The following is a 17,232-nucleotide window of genomic DNA, read 5'->3' on the forward strand; positions in this document are numbered from 1 at the left end:
CTAGGGCCAGTCAGAAGCATTAAACTACCCGCTAAAATAGTCTGTGCACACAGTTTCCAGTTTCTTATTTTCCACACAGCTTGTTTTTCTGAACGGGAGCAGTCACATTCTTTTGAAGTAGGACTGTTGCTATTGGGTGAGGTTGATAAGCAGTCCTGAGGCAGTGACTGCATTTCACAGTGAGCCACAATCTAATCTATTGAAAACACTTGGAAGAAACTCTTTGACAGCACCCCCAAACAGCTGATAAATAAACCAACGGTGGAGAAGCTGAGACATGATCCATGGTTCTCGAGAGTATTTTAAGCAACTTGCCGGTTTAGTGAACATTGGCTGGGAATCTTCTCTGAGTTGCCACTGATTTGTTGAATTTAGACAACAACTTTAAAGCAGTAAAATATCCCCAAGAAGCTTCACAGAGGAGTTATCATCGTTTTACCAGACATATCAAAGCATGTTAGGGCACATGACCACAAGCTTTCTTAAAGAGATGGATTAAAAAGCATTTCTAGATGAATGATGTGCAGAGAAGGGATTCCAGGGCCTTCCCACTAATTAAAATCAGAATTGAAGGGACAGAGGTGCTGGAAGGTTGGGAGTCTGGAGGAAATTACACAGATAGAGAAGGGATGAGGCCATAGAGATGTATCAAAACAAGGGGGCGGCACGGTAGCAGTGATTAGCACTGCTGTCTCAGCACCAGGGACCCGGGTTCGATTCCTAGGCTTGATATATAGAGATAGAGTACAAAAGCAGGGCTGTTATGCAGGACGTTAAAGCTCTGGCTAGGTCACAACTAGAATACGGCACGAGTTTAGTTTACTAAACTACACTTTGGGAAGAATGTGATCACAGGGTTTTGAGAGGGCGCTGAGATTTCCGAGAAAGATTCCAGGGATGAGGAATTTTAGGTAGAGGTTATGGTTGGAGAAGCTGGGGTTGTTCTCGGAGCAGCGAAGATTGAGGAGAAATTTGATCAAGGTGGACAAAGTTCTAACCGGTTTAGATGAGGTAAACAAAAAAAAAAAAGCTGTTCCCATTGACTGCTGGTACATGAACAATGGTTACGACCTGGGACTCACTGCTCACGGGGGTGGCTGATGTGGAAACATGGCAATTGGATGGGCACTTGAGGGAAATAAACTTGTACGGTTAGAGAAATAGAGTGGGAATGGCAGGGATGAGACTGACTGGATTGCTCCACAAAGGCCTCGTATAGATTTGAAGGGTTGAATGGACTTTGGAATTATGACAAGATTGGAAGCTGGGGATCTCATGGGACTGGAGCCAGAGCAGCTGCCAGGAAACTGCTGGCTTTTTGTACAGAGAAACAAACTCACTTGGTCCCCAGACTTAGGTACTTTCCTTCCCCTTTCAGTAGTAAGGGACCATTCCCTCTGCAACACTCTGCTCCCCACCCCAATAGTCCCCCCGTCCCCCTCCCCCAATGCAAGTGCAGGAAAGGCAACAGTTGCCTTTAACCCCGCCCCCATTCAAAACCAGCCAAACAGTCCTTCCAAGTGAAGCTGGAATTTACATCTTTTTCTTTTAATTTAGGAAACTGTATTGGCTGCTTATGATGTGGTCTCCTCTGCATAACCAAACATAGATTGGATTCCTACTTTCCAGAATGCTCCCATTCAGTCTGCAAGCATTACCCTATCTTTTGGATCTTGTCATTTTAATTCTCTGCCCCCTGCACAGCCCCAGTGATGCTCGGAAAACAGCATCTGTGGAAGCACAGAGTGCAATGAGGCGTCAAAGTAAAATTGCCAACTTGGAAATTTGGTGCAGGTGGTGATCTCGCTGATAAGTTTTTCTCAAGCTATAGTATAGATTAGAGAGACTGCCTGATAGAACTTTAAAACCGAAAGCAAGTAAGGAGCCTCGTCACAGAAACTGCCTAGCAGTAGCATTTATCCATCAATCAACAGAAACCGAATAAGCGATTGGCAAGTTTTAAAGATTTTATCCCTCTAAACATAGGCAGTAGTTTAAATCTAGTAAAATGTGGTAACTGAAATAAGTTAAGATTGATAATAAGATGAGCATTAACAGCTTTAGAAGTAGATAAATGTAGTCACGAGTGCTCTTTCTAGGCATGATGGGAAATATAGCCAGTATTGTTGGAACCAGCTAAGAATCACAAGCCATAAACCTAATTAATGGTGCTTGTTGTTATGGAGATAAGTAAACAGATGGCGTTATTAGGCCCAAACACTTATGGTCAAATGCTGAGATAATAGGGAACATCTGGAACAATCAAGAAGTGCTTGTCAGGTGAATTGGACATTCTGAATTCTTCCTCAGTGTACCCAAACCAGGCGCCGTAGTGTGGCAACGAGGGGATTTTCACAGTAACTTCATTACTGTGAAAGATTAATTATTATTAGATTTAGGTTAAGTGATGTTTATAGTAGGGCTATACCGGTGATTGGGATTTAGAGCAGTGTTTTTGAGAACCAAGGACTATAAAATCATGACGCATGCTTTGTATTGGGAGAGATCCTTGGGAAAGCAACCAGCACGATTTCTCCAGCATAAGCCCGAATAAAACTTTTGCTTACTGGAAACTCTCAGACTCGAGTGGTCCATCTTTTTACCACAACATAGGGAGATATAAATATTGTATTAAATCTATAGCTTAACGAGTTAAACTACTTAATATAATTACAGATAACAGTGGAATAATATTTCTAAACTTGAATACTAATTAGTCAAATACACAATAAAGATGGCACGGCAAGTGATGCGTTGCAGCTGCAGCATGTGGGAGCTGGTGGACACCAGTATAATCAGTGCAAGTGCCGAGGTTGTGGAACTTTGGCTCCAAGTTGGTGAGTTGCAGTCTGAGCTTGACACTGCAATGAAATAGGGAGAATGTTTCCTGGCGGCTGTCACACCCCTTAGGCTAGGTACTTCAGATTTGGCTTATGAGGGGCTGGAGGATGTGATTATCCATGCAGCAACTATGGCGATCAGGTTCTAGACGGTAGCAACAGAGGAATCTTTCAATTGTCCAATAGATTTGAGATTCCTGCACCTTGTGGACATGAGCAACGACTGAAGGGAGAATGTGCAAACTGACCACAGCATCGTGGTGCAGGAAGCCATTAAAGTGCTGGATATAAAAAGAAATGTAATTGCACACGGCGACAGTATAGTTAGGATAATAGATACTGTGCTCTGCAGTCGAGAGCACAAGTCCCAAAAGCGGTGTTGCCTGCCCAATGCCAGGGTTTAGGGTATCTCCGCAGGGATGGAGAGGAACTTGCCGTTTGGGAGGCAAGTTGCTGTGGTCCACTTGGGGACCAATGACATAGAAAGGACCAAGAAAGAAGTTCTGCTGAGGGTGCTTGAGCAGCTAGGGACAAAATTAAAAAGCAGAACCACAAGGATAATGATCATTGGATTGCTACCCGAGTCCAGGACCAAATTGGTGCAGGGTAAATAAGATCAGAGATGAACACATGATTCAACAGTTGGAGAGAGAGAAATTATTTTTGATTCATGGAGCACTGGCATCAATACTGGGGAAAGAGGAAACTTTACTTTTCAGACAGCCTTCACCTGAACCAAGCTGGAACCAGTGTATTGGTGAACTGTATAACTAGAGTTGTAGACAGGGCATTAAACTAAATAGTGGGGGGAGGATTCACATGAAGGGGGATTGGGAAAATTAAAGAGAAGGGAGAAGGAAATAGTGCAGGGTAGCGATATGGGTAATGATAACCAGAGTGACACAAGAGGAGAAAACAAAATGAGTGCATCAGCAAATAAGGACAGAGTAACGGCAAAAAGGCAGAACAAAGAAAAGTACAGCACAGGGACAGGCCCTTTGGTCCTCCAAGCCTGCGCTGACCATGCTGCCGTTAAACTAAAGTCTTCTACACTTCCGGGGTCCGTATCCCTCTATTCCCATCCTATTCAAGTTTTTGTCAAGATGCCCCTTAAACGTCACTATCATCCCCGCTTCCACCACCTCCTCCGGCAGCGAGTTCCAGGCACCCACTACCCTGTGTGAAAAACTTGTCTCGTACATCGCCTCTAAACCTTGCCCTCGCACCTTAAACCTATGCCCCCCTCTAGTAATTGACCCCTTTACCCTGGGAAAAAACGCGTATTCGTAACAAAATGGATGAATTAATAGCATAAATAGAAAGAAATGGATATGGTATGATGCCATTACAGAAACATGGTTGCAAAGGGACCATGGCTGGGAGCTAAATACTGAAGGGTATCAAACATTTTTGAAGGACAGGAAGGAAGGAAAAGTGGCTTCACCCTGTTAATAAAGGAGAGTTCTGTACAGGAATGAGAAATGATCTTGTTTCAGAGGATCAAAATTTGAAATCAGTTGGGTGGAGATAAGAAATAGTAATGGAAACAAGTTACTGCTGGGAGGGGTTTAGAGACTGCCGTGACAGTATCTACACTGTTGGACAAAGCAGACATCAAGAAATAAAGAGGGCTTGCAAGAAAGGTACGATAATAATTGAGAGAGATTTTAAGCTTCATATAAATTGGACAAATCAAAGTGGCACAAGTAGCCGAGAGGGCAAGTTCATTGACACTATTCAGGACATTTTCTTAGAATAATATATTCTGGAACCTACCAGTAAACAGGCGATGTTAGACCTGGTAATGTGTAATGAGGATTAATTATCTCAGAGTAAAGGATCCTCCAAATTGGCATGATTGTCACATTAAATTTCACATTCAATTGGATGGTGAGAAATTTGGATTTGAAATTGTCTTAAAATTAAATAAAGGCAATTATAAGGGTATGAACATAATTGGCTAAAGTGGAATGGGAAAATAGGTAAAAAGATAACAGTAGATAAGCAGAGATAAATACTTAAGGATATATTTCATAACTCTCAACGAACATAACAAAACCATTGAGCAAGATGCTTAGAGAGAAGATAGCATTATCCGTGGCTAAGTTAAAGATGATTATATGGATGATAATGGCATAGTGTAGGTTAGATGGCTTTTGTTTTGGTGCAACATCGTGGGCCAAAGGGCCTGTACTGCGCTGTATCGTTCTATGTTCTATCTATGATGTGGAGATGCCGGCGTTGGACTGGGGTGAGCAGCTCCTTCCTCAGTTGAATGAAGAGGTGTTTCTGGAACCCACCTCTTCATTCACCTGAGGAAGGAGCTGCGCTCCGAAAACTAGTAATTTGAAACAAACCTGTTGGACTTTAACCTGGTGTTGTAAGACTAAGTTAAGTCTTATAAGTTATAAGTTAAGGATGGCATTAAATTGAACAAAAATGATAATGCTGCAAACATATCACACCCACCCCAGCATTCCTACGTAGGTAGGAAAAGGGGTGTGGAGGTAATAAACGAGTTTAGGGAGTTAGGCTGGAAGTTAAAAGCCAGGACAGACAGAGTTGTCATAGAACATAGAACGATACAGCGCAGCACAGGCCCTTCGGCACACGATGTTGCACCGAAACAAAAGCCATCTAACCTACACTATGCCATTATCATCCATATGCTTATCCAATAAACTTTTAAATGCCCTCAATGTTGGCGAGTTCACTACTGTTGCCGGTAGGGCATTCCACGGCCTCACCACTCTTTGCGTAAAGAACCTACCTCTGACCTCTGTCCTATATCTATTACCCCTCAGTTTAAAGCTATGTCCCCTCGTGCCAGCCATTTCCATCCGCGGGAGAAGGCTCTCACTGTCCACCCTATCTAACCCCCTGATCATTTTGTATGCCTCTATTAAGTCTCCTCTTAACCTTCTTCTCTCCAACGAAAACAACCTCAAGTCCATCAGCCTTTCCTCATAAGATTTTCCCTCCATACCAGGCAACATCCTGGTAAATCTCCTCTGCACCCGCTCCAAAGCCTCCACGTCCTTCCTATAATGCAGTGACCAGAACTGTACGCAATACTCCAAATGCGGCCGTACCAGAGTTCTGTACAGCTGCAACATGACCTCCTGACTCCGGAACTCAATCCCTCTACCAATAAAGGCCTACACTCCATAGGCCTTCTTCACAACCCTATCAACCTGGGTGGCAACTTTCAGGGATCTATGTACATGGACACCTAGATCCCTCTGCTCATCCACACTGCCAAGAACTTTACCATTAGCCAAATATTCCACATTCCTGTTATTCCTTCCAAAGTGAATCACCTCACACTTCTCTACATTAAACTCCATTTGCCACCTCTCAGCCCAGCTCTGCAGCTTATCTATGTCCATCTGTAACCTGCTACATCCTTCCACACCACCGACTTTAGTGTCGTCTGCAAATTTACTCACCCACCCTTCTGCGCCTTCCTCTAGGTCATTGATAAAAATGACAAACAGCAACGGCCCCAGAACAGATCCTTGTGGTACGCCACTTGTAACTGAACTCCATTCTGAACATTTCCCATCAACCATCACCCTCTGTCTTCTTTCAGCTAGCCAATTTCTGATCCACATCTCTAAATCATCCTCAATCCCCAGCCTCCGTATTTTCTGCAATAGCCGACCGTGGGGAACCTTATCAAACGCTTTATTGAAATCCATATACACCACATCAACTGCTCTACCCTCGTCTACCTGTTCAGTCACCTTCTCAAAGAACTCGATAAGGTTTGTGAGGCATGACCTACCCTTCACAAAGCCATGCTGACTATCCCTGATCATATTATTCCTATCTAGATGATTATAAATCTTGTCTCTTATAATCCCCTCCAAGACTTTACCCACTACAGACGTGAGGCTCACCGGTCTATAGTTGCCGGGGTTGTCTCTGCTCCCCTTTTTGAACAAAGGGACCACATTTGCTATCCTCCAGTCCTCTGGCACTATTCCTGTAGCCAATGATGACATAAATATCAAAGCCAAAGGTCCAGAAATCTCTTCCCTGGCCTCCCAGAGAATCCTAGGATAAATCCCATCAGGCCCCGGGGACTTATCTATTTTCAGCCTGTCCAGAATTGCCAACATCTCTTCCCTACGTACCTCAATGCCATCTATTCTAATAGCCTGGGTCTCAGCATTCTCCTCCACAACAGCCAGGACAGAGAGTTGTCATCTCTGGTTTGTTGCTGGTGCCACGTGATAGCGAGGCTAGGAATAGGGAGAGAGTGCAGCTGAACATGCGGCTGCAGGAATGGTGTAGGAGGGAGGGCTTCAGGTATTTGGATAATTGGAGCGCATTCTGGGAAAGGTGGGACATGTACAAGCAGGACGGGTTGCATCTGAACCAGAGGGGCACTAATATCCTGGGAGGGGGGTTTTCTAGTACTCTTCGGGAGGGTTTAAACTAATTTGGCAGGGGAATGGGAACCGGATTTGTAGTCCAGCAACTAAGGTAGCCGATATTCAGGCAGCCAAAGCGTGTAGTGAGGCAGTGGGGAAGGGAAGACTGACAAAGGAGAGTACTTGCAGGCACGGAGATGGGTTGAAGTGTGTATACTTCAACGCAAGAAGCATCAGGAATAAGGTGGGTGAACTTAAGGTATGGATTGGTACTTGGGACTACGATGTGGTGGCCATCACGGAAACTTGGATAGAAGAGGGGCAGAAATGGTTGATGGAGGTCCCTGGTTATAGATGTTTCAATAAGATTAGGGAGGGTGGTAAAAGAGGTGGGGGGTGGCATTGCTAATTAGAGATAGTATAACAGCTGCAGAAAGGCAGTTCGAGGAGTATCTGCATACTGAGGTAGTATGGGTTGAAGTCAGAAATAGGAAAGGAACAGTCACCTTGTTAGGAGTTTTCTATAGGCCCCCCAATAGTAGCAGCGATGTGGAGGAACAGATTAGGAAACAGATTTTGGAAAGGTGCAGAAGTCACAGGGTAGTAGTCATGGGTGACTTCAACTTCTCAAACATTGAGTGGAAACTCTTCAGATCAAATAGTTTGGATGGGGTGATGTTTGTGCAGGGGTGTGTCCAGGAAGCTTTTCTAACACAGTATGTAGATTGTCCGACCAGAGGGGAGGCAGTATTGGATTTGATACTTGGTAATGAACCAGGGCAAGTGATAGATTTGTTAGTGGGGGAGCATTTTGGAGATAGTGACCACAATTCTGTGACTTTCACTTCAGTAATGGAGAGGGACAGGTGCGTGCAACAGGGCAAAGTTTACAATTGGGGGAAGGGTAAATACGATGTTGTCAGACAAGAATTGAAGTGCATAAGTTGGGAACATAGGCTGTCAGGGAAGGACACAAGTGAAATGTGGAACTTGTTCAAGGAACAGGTACTACGTGTTCTTGATATGTATGTCCCTGTCATGCAGGGAAGAGATGGTCGAGTGAGGGAACCATGGTTGACAAGAGAGGTTGAATGTCTTGTTAAGAGGAAAAAGGAGACTTATGTAAGGCTGAGGAAACAAGGTTCAGACAGGGCGCTGGAGGGATACAAGATAGCCAGGAGGGAACTGAAGAAAGGGATTAGGAGAGCTAAAGAGGGCATGAACAATCTTTGGTGGGTAGGATCAAGGAAAACCCCAAGGCCTTTTACACGTGAGAAATATGAGAATGACTAGAAATGAAATGAGCGAGGGTAGGTCCGATCAAGGACAGTAGCGGGAGATTGTGTATTGAGTCTGAAGAGATAGGAGAGGTCTTGAACGAGTACTTTTCTTCTGTATTTACAAAAGAGAGGGGCCATATTGTTGGAGAGGACAGTGTGAAACAGACTGATAAGCTCGAGGAAATACTTGTTAGGAAGGAAGATGTGTTGGGCATTTTGAAAAACTTGAGGATCGACAAGTCCCCCGGGCCTGACGGGATATATCCAAGGATTCTATGGGAAGCAAGAGATGAAATTGCAGAGCCGTTGGCAATGATCTTTTCGTCCTCACTGTCAACAGGGATGGTACCAGGGGATTGGAGAGTGGCAAATGCCGTGCCCCTGTTCAAAAAAGGGACTCGGGATAACCCTGGGAATTACAGGCCAGTTAGTCTTACTTCAGTGGTAGGCAAAGTAATGGAAAGAGTACCGAAGGATAGGATTTCTGAGCATCTGGAAAGACAATGCTTGATTAGAGATAGTCAGCACGGATTTGTGAGGGGTAGGTCTTGCCTTACAAGTCTTATTGAATTCTTTGAGGAGGTGACCAAGCATGTGGATGAAGGTAAAGCAGTGGATGTAGTGTACATGGATTTTAGTAAGGCATTTGATAAGGTTCCCCGTGTTAGGCTTATGCAGAAAGTAAGGAGGCACGGGATAGTGGGAAATTTGGCCAGTTGGATAATGAATTGGCTAACCGATAGAAGTCAGAGAGTGGTGGTGGATGGCAAATATTCAGCCTGGATCCCAGTTACCAGTGGCTGTTTGTGATTTTCATTAATGACTTGGATGAGGGAGTTGAAGGGTGGGTCAGTAAATTTGCAGACGATACAAAGATTGGTGGAGTTGTGGATAGTGAGGAGGGCTGTTGTCGGCTGCAAAGTGACATAGATAGGATGCAGAGCTGGGCTAAGTGGCAGATGGAGTTTAACCCTGAAAAGTGTGAGGTTGTCCATTTTGGAAGGACAAATATGAATGCGGAATACAGGGTTAACGGTAGAGTTCTTGGCAATGTGGAGGAGCAGAGATCTTGGGGTCTATGGTCATACATCTTTGAAAGTTGCCACTCAAGTGGATAGAGCTGTGAAGAAGGCCTATGGTGTGCTAGTGTTCATTAACAGAGGGATTGAATTTAAGAGCCGTGAGGTGATGATGCAGCTGTACAAAACTTTGGTAAGGCCACATTTGGAGTACTGAGTACAGTTCTGGTCGCCTCATTTTAGGAAGGATGTGGAAGCTTTGGAAAAGGTGCAAAGGAGATTTACCAGGATTTTGCCTGGAATGGAGAGTAGGTCTTACGAGGTAAGGTTGAGGGTGCTAGGCCTTTTCTCATTAGAACGGAGAAGGATGAGGGGCGCTTGATAGAGGTATATAAGATGATCAGGGGAATAGATAAGAGTAGACAGTCAGAGACGTTTTCCCCAGGTGGAACAAAGCATTACAAGGGGACATAAATTTAAGGAGAATGGTGGAAGATATAGGGGGGATGTCAGAGGTAGGTTCTTTACCCAGAGAGTAGCGGGGGCATGGAATGCACTGCCTGTGGAAGTAGTTGAGTCGGAAACATTAGGGACCTTCAAGCAGCTATTGGATAGGTATATGGATAAGTAAAATGATACAGTGTAGATTTATTTGTTCTTAAGGGCAGCACGGTAGCATTGTGGATAGCACAGTTGCTTCACAGCTCCAGGGTCCCAGGTTCGATTCTGGCTTGGGTCACTGTCTGTGCGGAGTCTACACATGGGTTTCCTCCGGGTGCTCCGGTTTCCTCCCACAGTCCAAAGATGTGCAGGTTAGGTGAATTGGCCAGTGATAAATTGCCCTCAAGTGTCCAAAATTGCCCTTAGTGTTGGGTGGAGGTGTTGACCTTGGGTAGGGTGCTCTTTCCAAGAGCCGATGCTGACTCGATGGGCCAAACGGCCTCCTTCTGCACTGTAAATTCAATAATAATCTATGATTAATCTAGGACAAAGGTTCGGCACAACATCGTGGGCCGAAGGGCCTGTTCTATGTTGTATTTTTCTATGTTCTATGATACAGCTTCAAACGCCTACTTAGGGAGGACAGAATCAGCAGTTGCTTGATGAGTACTTTGCTACACCTTCTATAAAAAATAAATCACCATTAAACAAAACTCAATTGATAACAATGTTACCCTGTGTCCAATGGAGACCCGCAAGGATCAGTGTTAAGGCCCTTGCTGTTTCTGGTTTATATAAATGAGTTAGATATGAACGTAGTAAGCTTACGGATGATATGGAAATTGGTGGGGTGGTAAATAGGGAGGAGGATAGACTTAAGATTACAGGAGGATATAGATGAGCTGGTCAGATGGGTTGATCAGTGGCAAATGGAATTCGATCCAGATAGGTGTGAGGTGATGCACTTGGGCAGGACAAACAAGGCAACGGAATACATGATAAAAGGCAGGACCCTGGGAAGCACCAAGGATCAAGAGAATTCTTGGGTGTGCATGTACACAAGCCCCTTAAGGTAGCAGAGCAGGTGGATTCAGTGGTTAAGAAGGCATATGGTGTACTTGCCTTTATTAACTGAGGCATAGAGTTTAAGAGCAGGAGGTTATGGTGGAACTGTATAAAACGTTGGTTAGGCCACAGCTAGAGTAGTGTGTGCAGTTCTGGAATCCACAATACAGGAGACATGTGATAGCACTGGAATGGGTGCAGAGGAGATTTACCAGGATGTGCCTGGGCTGGAGAATTTGAGTTATGAAGAGAGATTGGATAGACTGGGATTGTTTTCCTTGGAGCAGAGGAGACTGAGGGGGAACATGAATGAGATGTATAAAAATTATGAGTAGCATAGATAGAGTGGACTGGAAGAACCCTTTCCCCTTGGTGGAGGGATCAATGGCCAGGGGACATAGATTTAAGGTGAGGAGCAGGAGGTTTACATGGGGTGTGAGAATCATAGAATTTACAATGCAGAAGGAGGCCATTCGGTCCATCGAGTCTGCACCGGCCCTTGGAAAGAGCACCCTACTTAAGGCCATGCCTTCACTCTATCCCTCTAACACTAACCTGTTAGAGACACTAAGGGACAACTTATCATGGTCAATCAACCTAACCTGAACATCTTTGGACTGTGGGAGGAAACCGGAGCACCTGGAAGAAACCCATGCAGACACGGGGAGTAAGTGCAAACTCCACACAGGCAGTCACCCGAGACCGGAATTGAATCTGGGTCCCTGGAGCTGTGAGGCAGCAGTGCTAACCACTGTGCCATAGTGCCACCCATGGGGAAACCATTTTTACCCAGACGGTGGTGGGAGTGTGGAACTCGCTGCATGAAAGGGTGGTCGAGGCAGAGACCCGCATAACATACATGAAGTATTTATATATGCCCTTGCGATCCGAAGACATACAAGGCTATGGGTCAAGTGCTGAGAAATGGGATTAAAATGGTTAAGAGGTTGTTTTTGACTGATGCAGACTCGATGGGCTGAAGGGTGTTTTCTGTGCTGCCTGACTATGATCTTAACAATTATGAAGCAGGAAACGTTTCATTGAAAAACAGTCACTGAAGGGTCAGAGAAGACAGAACTAGCGGAGTGAAATACAGAGCTGACAGCACATCAATAAGAACAAACAAGATCCTTACATGGTCCATTAGACTGACACGGATACCAGCGAGTGTAATTGAACAATACTCTGCATCCTACCAGATTACTTCGAGCAGTATCAGAGTGGATTGGAATTAATTCAAGCAGAATGGTTTGTTTTCTTGGTAACGTCTGATTGCTTGGTTTTGTTAATAATATTTAAGTTACTTATGATACTTTGAGTACAGTGTAATAAGCACTGTCAATTTTGTGCAGCCAACAACTGCAGATTATGCACAACAAACATTGTCCTGACCATACCTAGATGCAAATAGAATCCAATCATAGAATCATACAATGCAGGAGGCCATTTGGTCCATCGTGTTTACACCAGCCTTTGGAAAGAACACTATTTAATCTCATGCCTTCACCCTATCCCCATAACCCTAAGGGGAAATTTAGCATGGCCGATCCACCTAACCTGCACCTTTGGGCTATGGGGGGAAACCCACGCAGACACGGGTAGAAAGTACAAACGCCACATAGACAGTCACCCAAGGCCAGAATTAAACTATGCCACTGTACCGCAATGATGCAGCACACAGTGAAACTTGGAAAGAGATATCTAATTATCTCCTGCTCTTTCCCCAAACCATTTCAAAATGTTCCCCTTCAAGCATTTAACCAATTCCCTTTCAAGGGTTAACATTGAATCTGCCTCCACCATGTCTCTGCCCGCTTCATCAGTCTATCTTCTGAAGTGTAGCTTGCTGGATCATTTCAAAGGGCAGTTAGGAGGCAACCGCATTTCCGTGGATCTGGAGTCACACATTAGCCAGATCAGACCAGGTAAGGACAGCAGATTTCTCCTTACAAGGGCATTGATGAACCAGACACGTTATCGGAATATGACAGTTCATGCTCGCTACGAATACCAGATCATATTCATTGAATTTAAATTTCCCAGCTGCCAGGTTGCGATGTGAATTAATGCCAGTGTATCACTGGTCCAAATCTCTAGATTATTAGCCCTGTAACATAACCACTATGCTATTGTACACCTAGTTTTCTGTCATTTCGCCATTTTTTAAATCCACAGTCTTTGCCCCTTTAACCCCAAAGGCTTCACTTTTGCTCAATGATCTACTAGGAGTCACTTCATCGAGCATCTTGAAGGTCCATTTGCATAGCATTCTCTGCACCGCCTTCATCATCCAACCATATTAATTTGGAGGAGTGGGCCATTCAACCCCTTGAACCTGTAGTGCCATTTGTGAAGATTTTGGCTGATCGGAATGTGGCCACTACTCTCCTGTCTATCCCGGATACCTCGGACTCACTGGTCAGTCAAAAATTTAACTTAGCCTTAAAAATATTCAATGGCCCAGCCACCAGCACAGACTCACGACCCTCAAAAAACTTCCCCCACCTCCATCTTAAATGAGAGACCTCAATTATTCACATTAATCATCAATGACTTGGATGAAGACATAGAAAGTCATATATCCAAATTTGCTGATGATACAAAGTTAGGTGGGCATTGTAGACAGTCTAGATAACAACATAAAATTGCAAGGAGATATTGACAGATGAAGTGAATAGGCAAAATTGCGGCAGATGGAATTTCATGTAAGCAAGTGTGAGGCCATCCATTTTGGACCAAAAAAGGATCGAGCAGAGTACTTTCGAAATAGAAAGAGGTTAGGTACAGTGGATGTCCAAAGAGACTTTGGCGGGGGTGGGGTTTTGGGTGGAAAGATCTTTAAATGCCACAAACAAGTGCAGCAAGTAATCAAAAAGACAAATGGAACGTTGACCTTTATATCTAGAGGACTGGAGTATAAAGATGCAGACGTTATGCTGCAGCTTTACAAAACCCTGGTTAGACCCCATTTGGAGCACTGTGAGCTGTTCTAGACACCACACCTTAGGAAGGATACTTTGGCCTTGGAGGGAGAGCAACGTAGGTTTACAAAAATGATATCTGGACTACAAGGGTATCAGTTCAGTTACAAGGAGAGATTACACAGGTACAGCCTGTTTTCACTAGAATTTAGGTTATGGGGTGATCCGATCGAAGTATTCAAGATATTAACAGGAAAAGATGGGGTAAAGATAAATTATTTCCACCAGTTGGAGATTCTAGAACTAGGAGGCATAGTCTAAATATTAGGGCCAGAGCGTTCAGAAGAGATGTTCGGAAGCACTTCCTCAAAGCGAGGTAGAGGTTTGGAACTCTCTCCCAGAAAAACATTGCGATACTCATTAGATAATCTGTTTGTGTGATATTGATCGAGGGATAAATATTGTCCAGGACACCAGCAATAACTGCACTGCTCTTCTTCAAAATAGTACCATGGAATCTTTTACATCCAGCCGAGGGGGCAGAAAGGGCTTCGGTAAAAGGTCTCATCCAAAAGATTTCACCAGGTTGTCAGGCTCCATAGATTAGGTTGAGACACTTTTTCCCCACTGACAGCAAGTCATTCAGGAGAGCAGTTAAGAAACATTTCTTCACAAAGAGAGTGGCAGAAGTGTGATATCTGTCTCACAAAATGAGCCCATTTATTCATTTTTAAATCATTAACAGATACATTTCTGCGAATCAAGAAGTGATATGGAACCATATCAGGTGAATGGAGAAGGTATAAAGATTACCCCATAGTCTGAGCAAATTGTGAAACAGGCTCAAGAGAATGAAGAAAAAGCTAATTTCTATGCTTCTGCTGGCCAGGTCAGGTATACAAATATTCTACACATTTACTAATCTGGCCATTCGGCACTGGATTATATCCTATAGATTGTATAGGGTTTGCTCATTTAGATGCAGTTGAGCAGTGTACGGTAACCCACATGGTGAGGCGCATCCTATGGATTCTAGATGGGGCAGATTATCTGCTCTGTGACAGTCAGTGTACGATAACCTACATAATGTGTTGTACCTTTTGGATCCTATAGGTGTTTACCAGTGACGAGTGTAGGGTAACCGACACAGGGTGAGGTGTATCCTACACGGGTTTACCTGTTCGGCAGAGAGCAGGCAGTGTACATAGTGAGTTGCATCCTATGGATCCTATAGGGTGTACCTGTTTGGTGGTGGAAGGTCAGTATATCCTGTGGATTCTATAGTTTACCTGTTCAGTGGCAGTCAGGGCATGTATCCTATGGATTCTATATGGTGTGCCTGTTCAGTGGTGGTCGGGCAGTGTATCCTGTGAATTATATCGGGGTTACTTGCTCAGTGGCAGTCAGGCTGTGTATCTGCAGATTCTATAGGGATTACCAGTTTATTGCCGGTTGGATGCTATAGGGTTTACATGTTCAGTGGCAGTCAGGCAATGCATCCTGTGGATTCTGGGTTTACCTTTTCAGTGGCGGTCATGCAGTGTATCCTGTGGATTCTATAGGGTCTACCTGTTCAGTGGTGGTCGGGCAGTGTATCTTGTGGATTCTATACGGTTACTTGCTCAGTGGTGGCCAGGCAGTGTATCTGCAGATTCTATAGGATTTACCAGTTTATTGGCAGTTGGTCAATGTATCATATGGATGCTATAGGGTTTACATGTTCAGTGGCAGTCAGGCAATGCACCCTGTGGATTCTATAGAGTTTACCTTTTCAGTGGCAGTCAGGCAGTGTATCCTGTGGATTCTATAGGGTTTACCTGTTCAGTGGTGGTCAGGCAGTGTATTCTGCAGATTCTATAGGGTTTACTTGGTCAGTGGCGGTCGGGCAGTGTATCTGCAGATTCTATAGGGTTTACCAGTTTATTGGCGGTTGGTCAATGTATCCTATGGTTGCTATAGGGTTTACCTGTTCAGTGGCGGTCGGGCAGTACACCATGAGGATGATAGTGGTGCAGACATTGACAGCCAGTCCGGTGATGGTGATGACATTGGGGGCGATCCAGAGGGGCAGGCGGCGGACCAGCCGCTCCCACCAGGCCTGCATGAGGGGCTCGAGTAACGAGGCTCCGGCGCTGCGGTAGCGGTGCTCCTCTAGGCGCTTCAGCTGCTGACGGGACAGGGGCTGCTGCAAGAGCCACTTCAGCCCGAGGCCGCTCCCCATCGCCGGGTTCCCGCGGCTGGGTCCCGGCCGGGAGGCTGAAGGCGGCCGGCTCAGCCCCACCTCCCCCGCCTCGCTCCGCCGCGACGGCCGCCGCTGTGCGCTCATGGAGACGGCTCTGGACACTCGCTTAACCGACTGAGCGGACCCGGGGCCCGCGCTCACTGCCGTCTCCCGGGAGACACTGACCCGGAAACACTCTCACCGCCACCGCGCCCGAGCCGGCTCCGGAAGTCATTTAAGTGAGTCGGGGTCAACCTGCAACACATGACAGGGCCAATGGCGCTGTGGGGGCGGAGCTGAGCAGAAAGGAGTTAGGATTTGAGGGGAATTGTGAGGGGGGTTCAGTGACTGGGGAGGGGGTTGGGGGGGGAGGGGAGGGGGTTGGAGGGGAGGGGGTTGGGGGGGGGGGGGAGGGGAGGGGGTTGGAGGGGAGGGGGTTGGGGGGGGGGAGGGGAGGGGAGGGGGGAGGGGGGGGGGAGGGGGGGGGGGGGAGGGGGGGGGGGAGGGGGGGAGGGGGGGAGGGGGGGAGGGGGGGGGGGGAGGGGGGGAGGGGGGGAGGGGGGGAGGGGGGGAGGGGGGGGGGGGAGGGGGGGGGGGGGGGGAGGGGGGGGGGGGGGGGGAGAGGGGGGGGGGGGAGGGGGGAGGGGGGGAGGGGGGGAGGGAGGGGGGGAGGGGGGAGGGGGGGGAGGGGGGGAGGGAGGGGGGGGAGGGGGGAGGGGGGGGGGGGGGAGGGGGGAGGGGGGAGGGGGGGGGGGGAGGGGGGGGGGGGAGGGGGCGGGGGGAGAGGGGGGGGGGGGGGGGCGGGGGGAGGGGGGGGGGGGGGGGGAGGGGGGGGGGGGGGGGGGGAGGGGGGGGGGAGGGGGGGGGGGGGGGGAGGGGGGGGGGGGGGAGGGGGGGGGGGGGGGGGGGGGGGAGGGGGGGGGAGGGGGGGAGGGGGGGAGGGGGGGGGGGGGAGGGGGGGAGGGGGGGGGGAGGGGGGGAGGGGGGGGGGAGGGGGGAGGGGGGGGGAGGGGGGGAGGGGGGGGGAGGGGGGAGAGGGGGGGAGAGGGGGGGAGGGGGGGAGAGG

The 17,232-nt window shown here is 46.9% G+C and overlaps 1 protein-coding gene across 2 annotated transcripts in view; it reads right to left on the reverse strand.

The window, feature by feature from the left end:
• LOC140393984 (choline/ethanolaminephosphotransferase 1-like) overlaps nucleotides 1-16,374 on the reverse strand; it is a 52,034-nt gene extending 35,660 nt beyond the window's left edge. Inside the window, exon 1 of one of the 2 annotated variants that reach the window (XM_072480704.1) lies at nucleotides 15,912-16,374. In XM_072480704.1, coding sequence (XP_072336805.1) covers nucleotides 15,912-16,271 — 360 coding nt within the window. In that variant the 5' untranslated portion in view covers nucleotides 16,272-16,374. The remainder of the gene's footprint in view (nucleotides 1-15,911) is intronic. The other variant, XM_072480703.1, reaches the window with a different exon arrangement.
• Between the last annotated feature and the right edge of the window lie 858 nt (nucleotides 16,375-17,232).

This window comes from Scyliorhinus torazame, chromosome 17 (genome assembly GCF_047496885.1).
Source record: "Scyliorhinus torazame isolate Kashiwa2021f chromosome 17, sScyTor2.1, whole genome shotgun sequence".
NCBI lineage: Eukaryota > Metazoa > Chordata > Chondrichthyes > Carcharhiniformes > Scyliorhinidae > Scyliorhinus > Scyliorhinus torazame.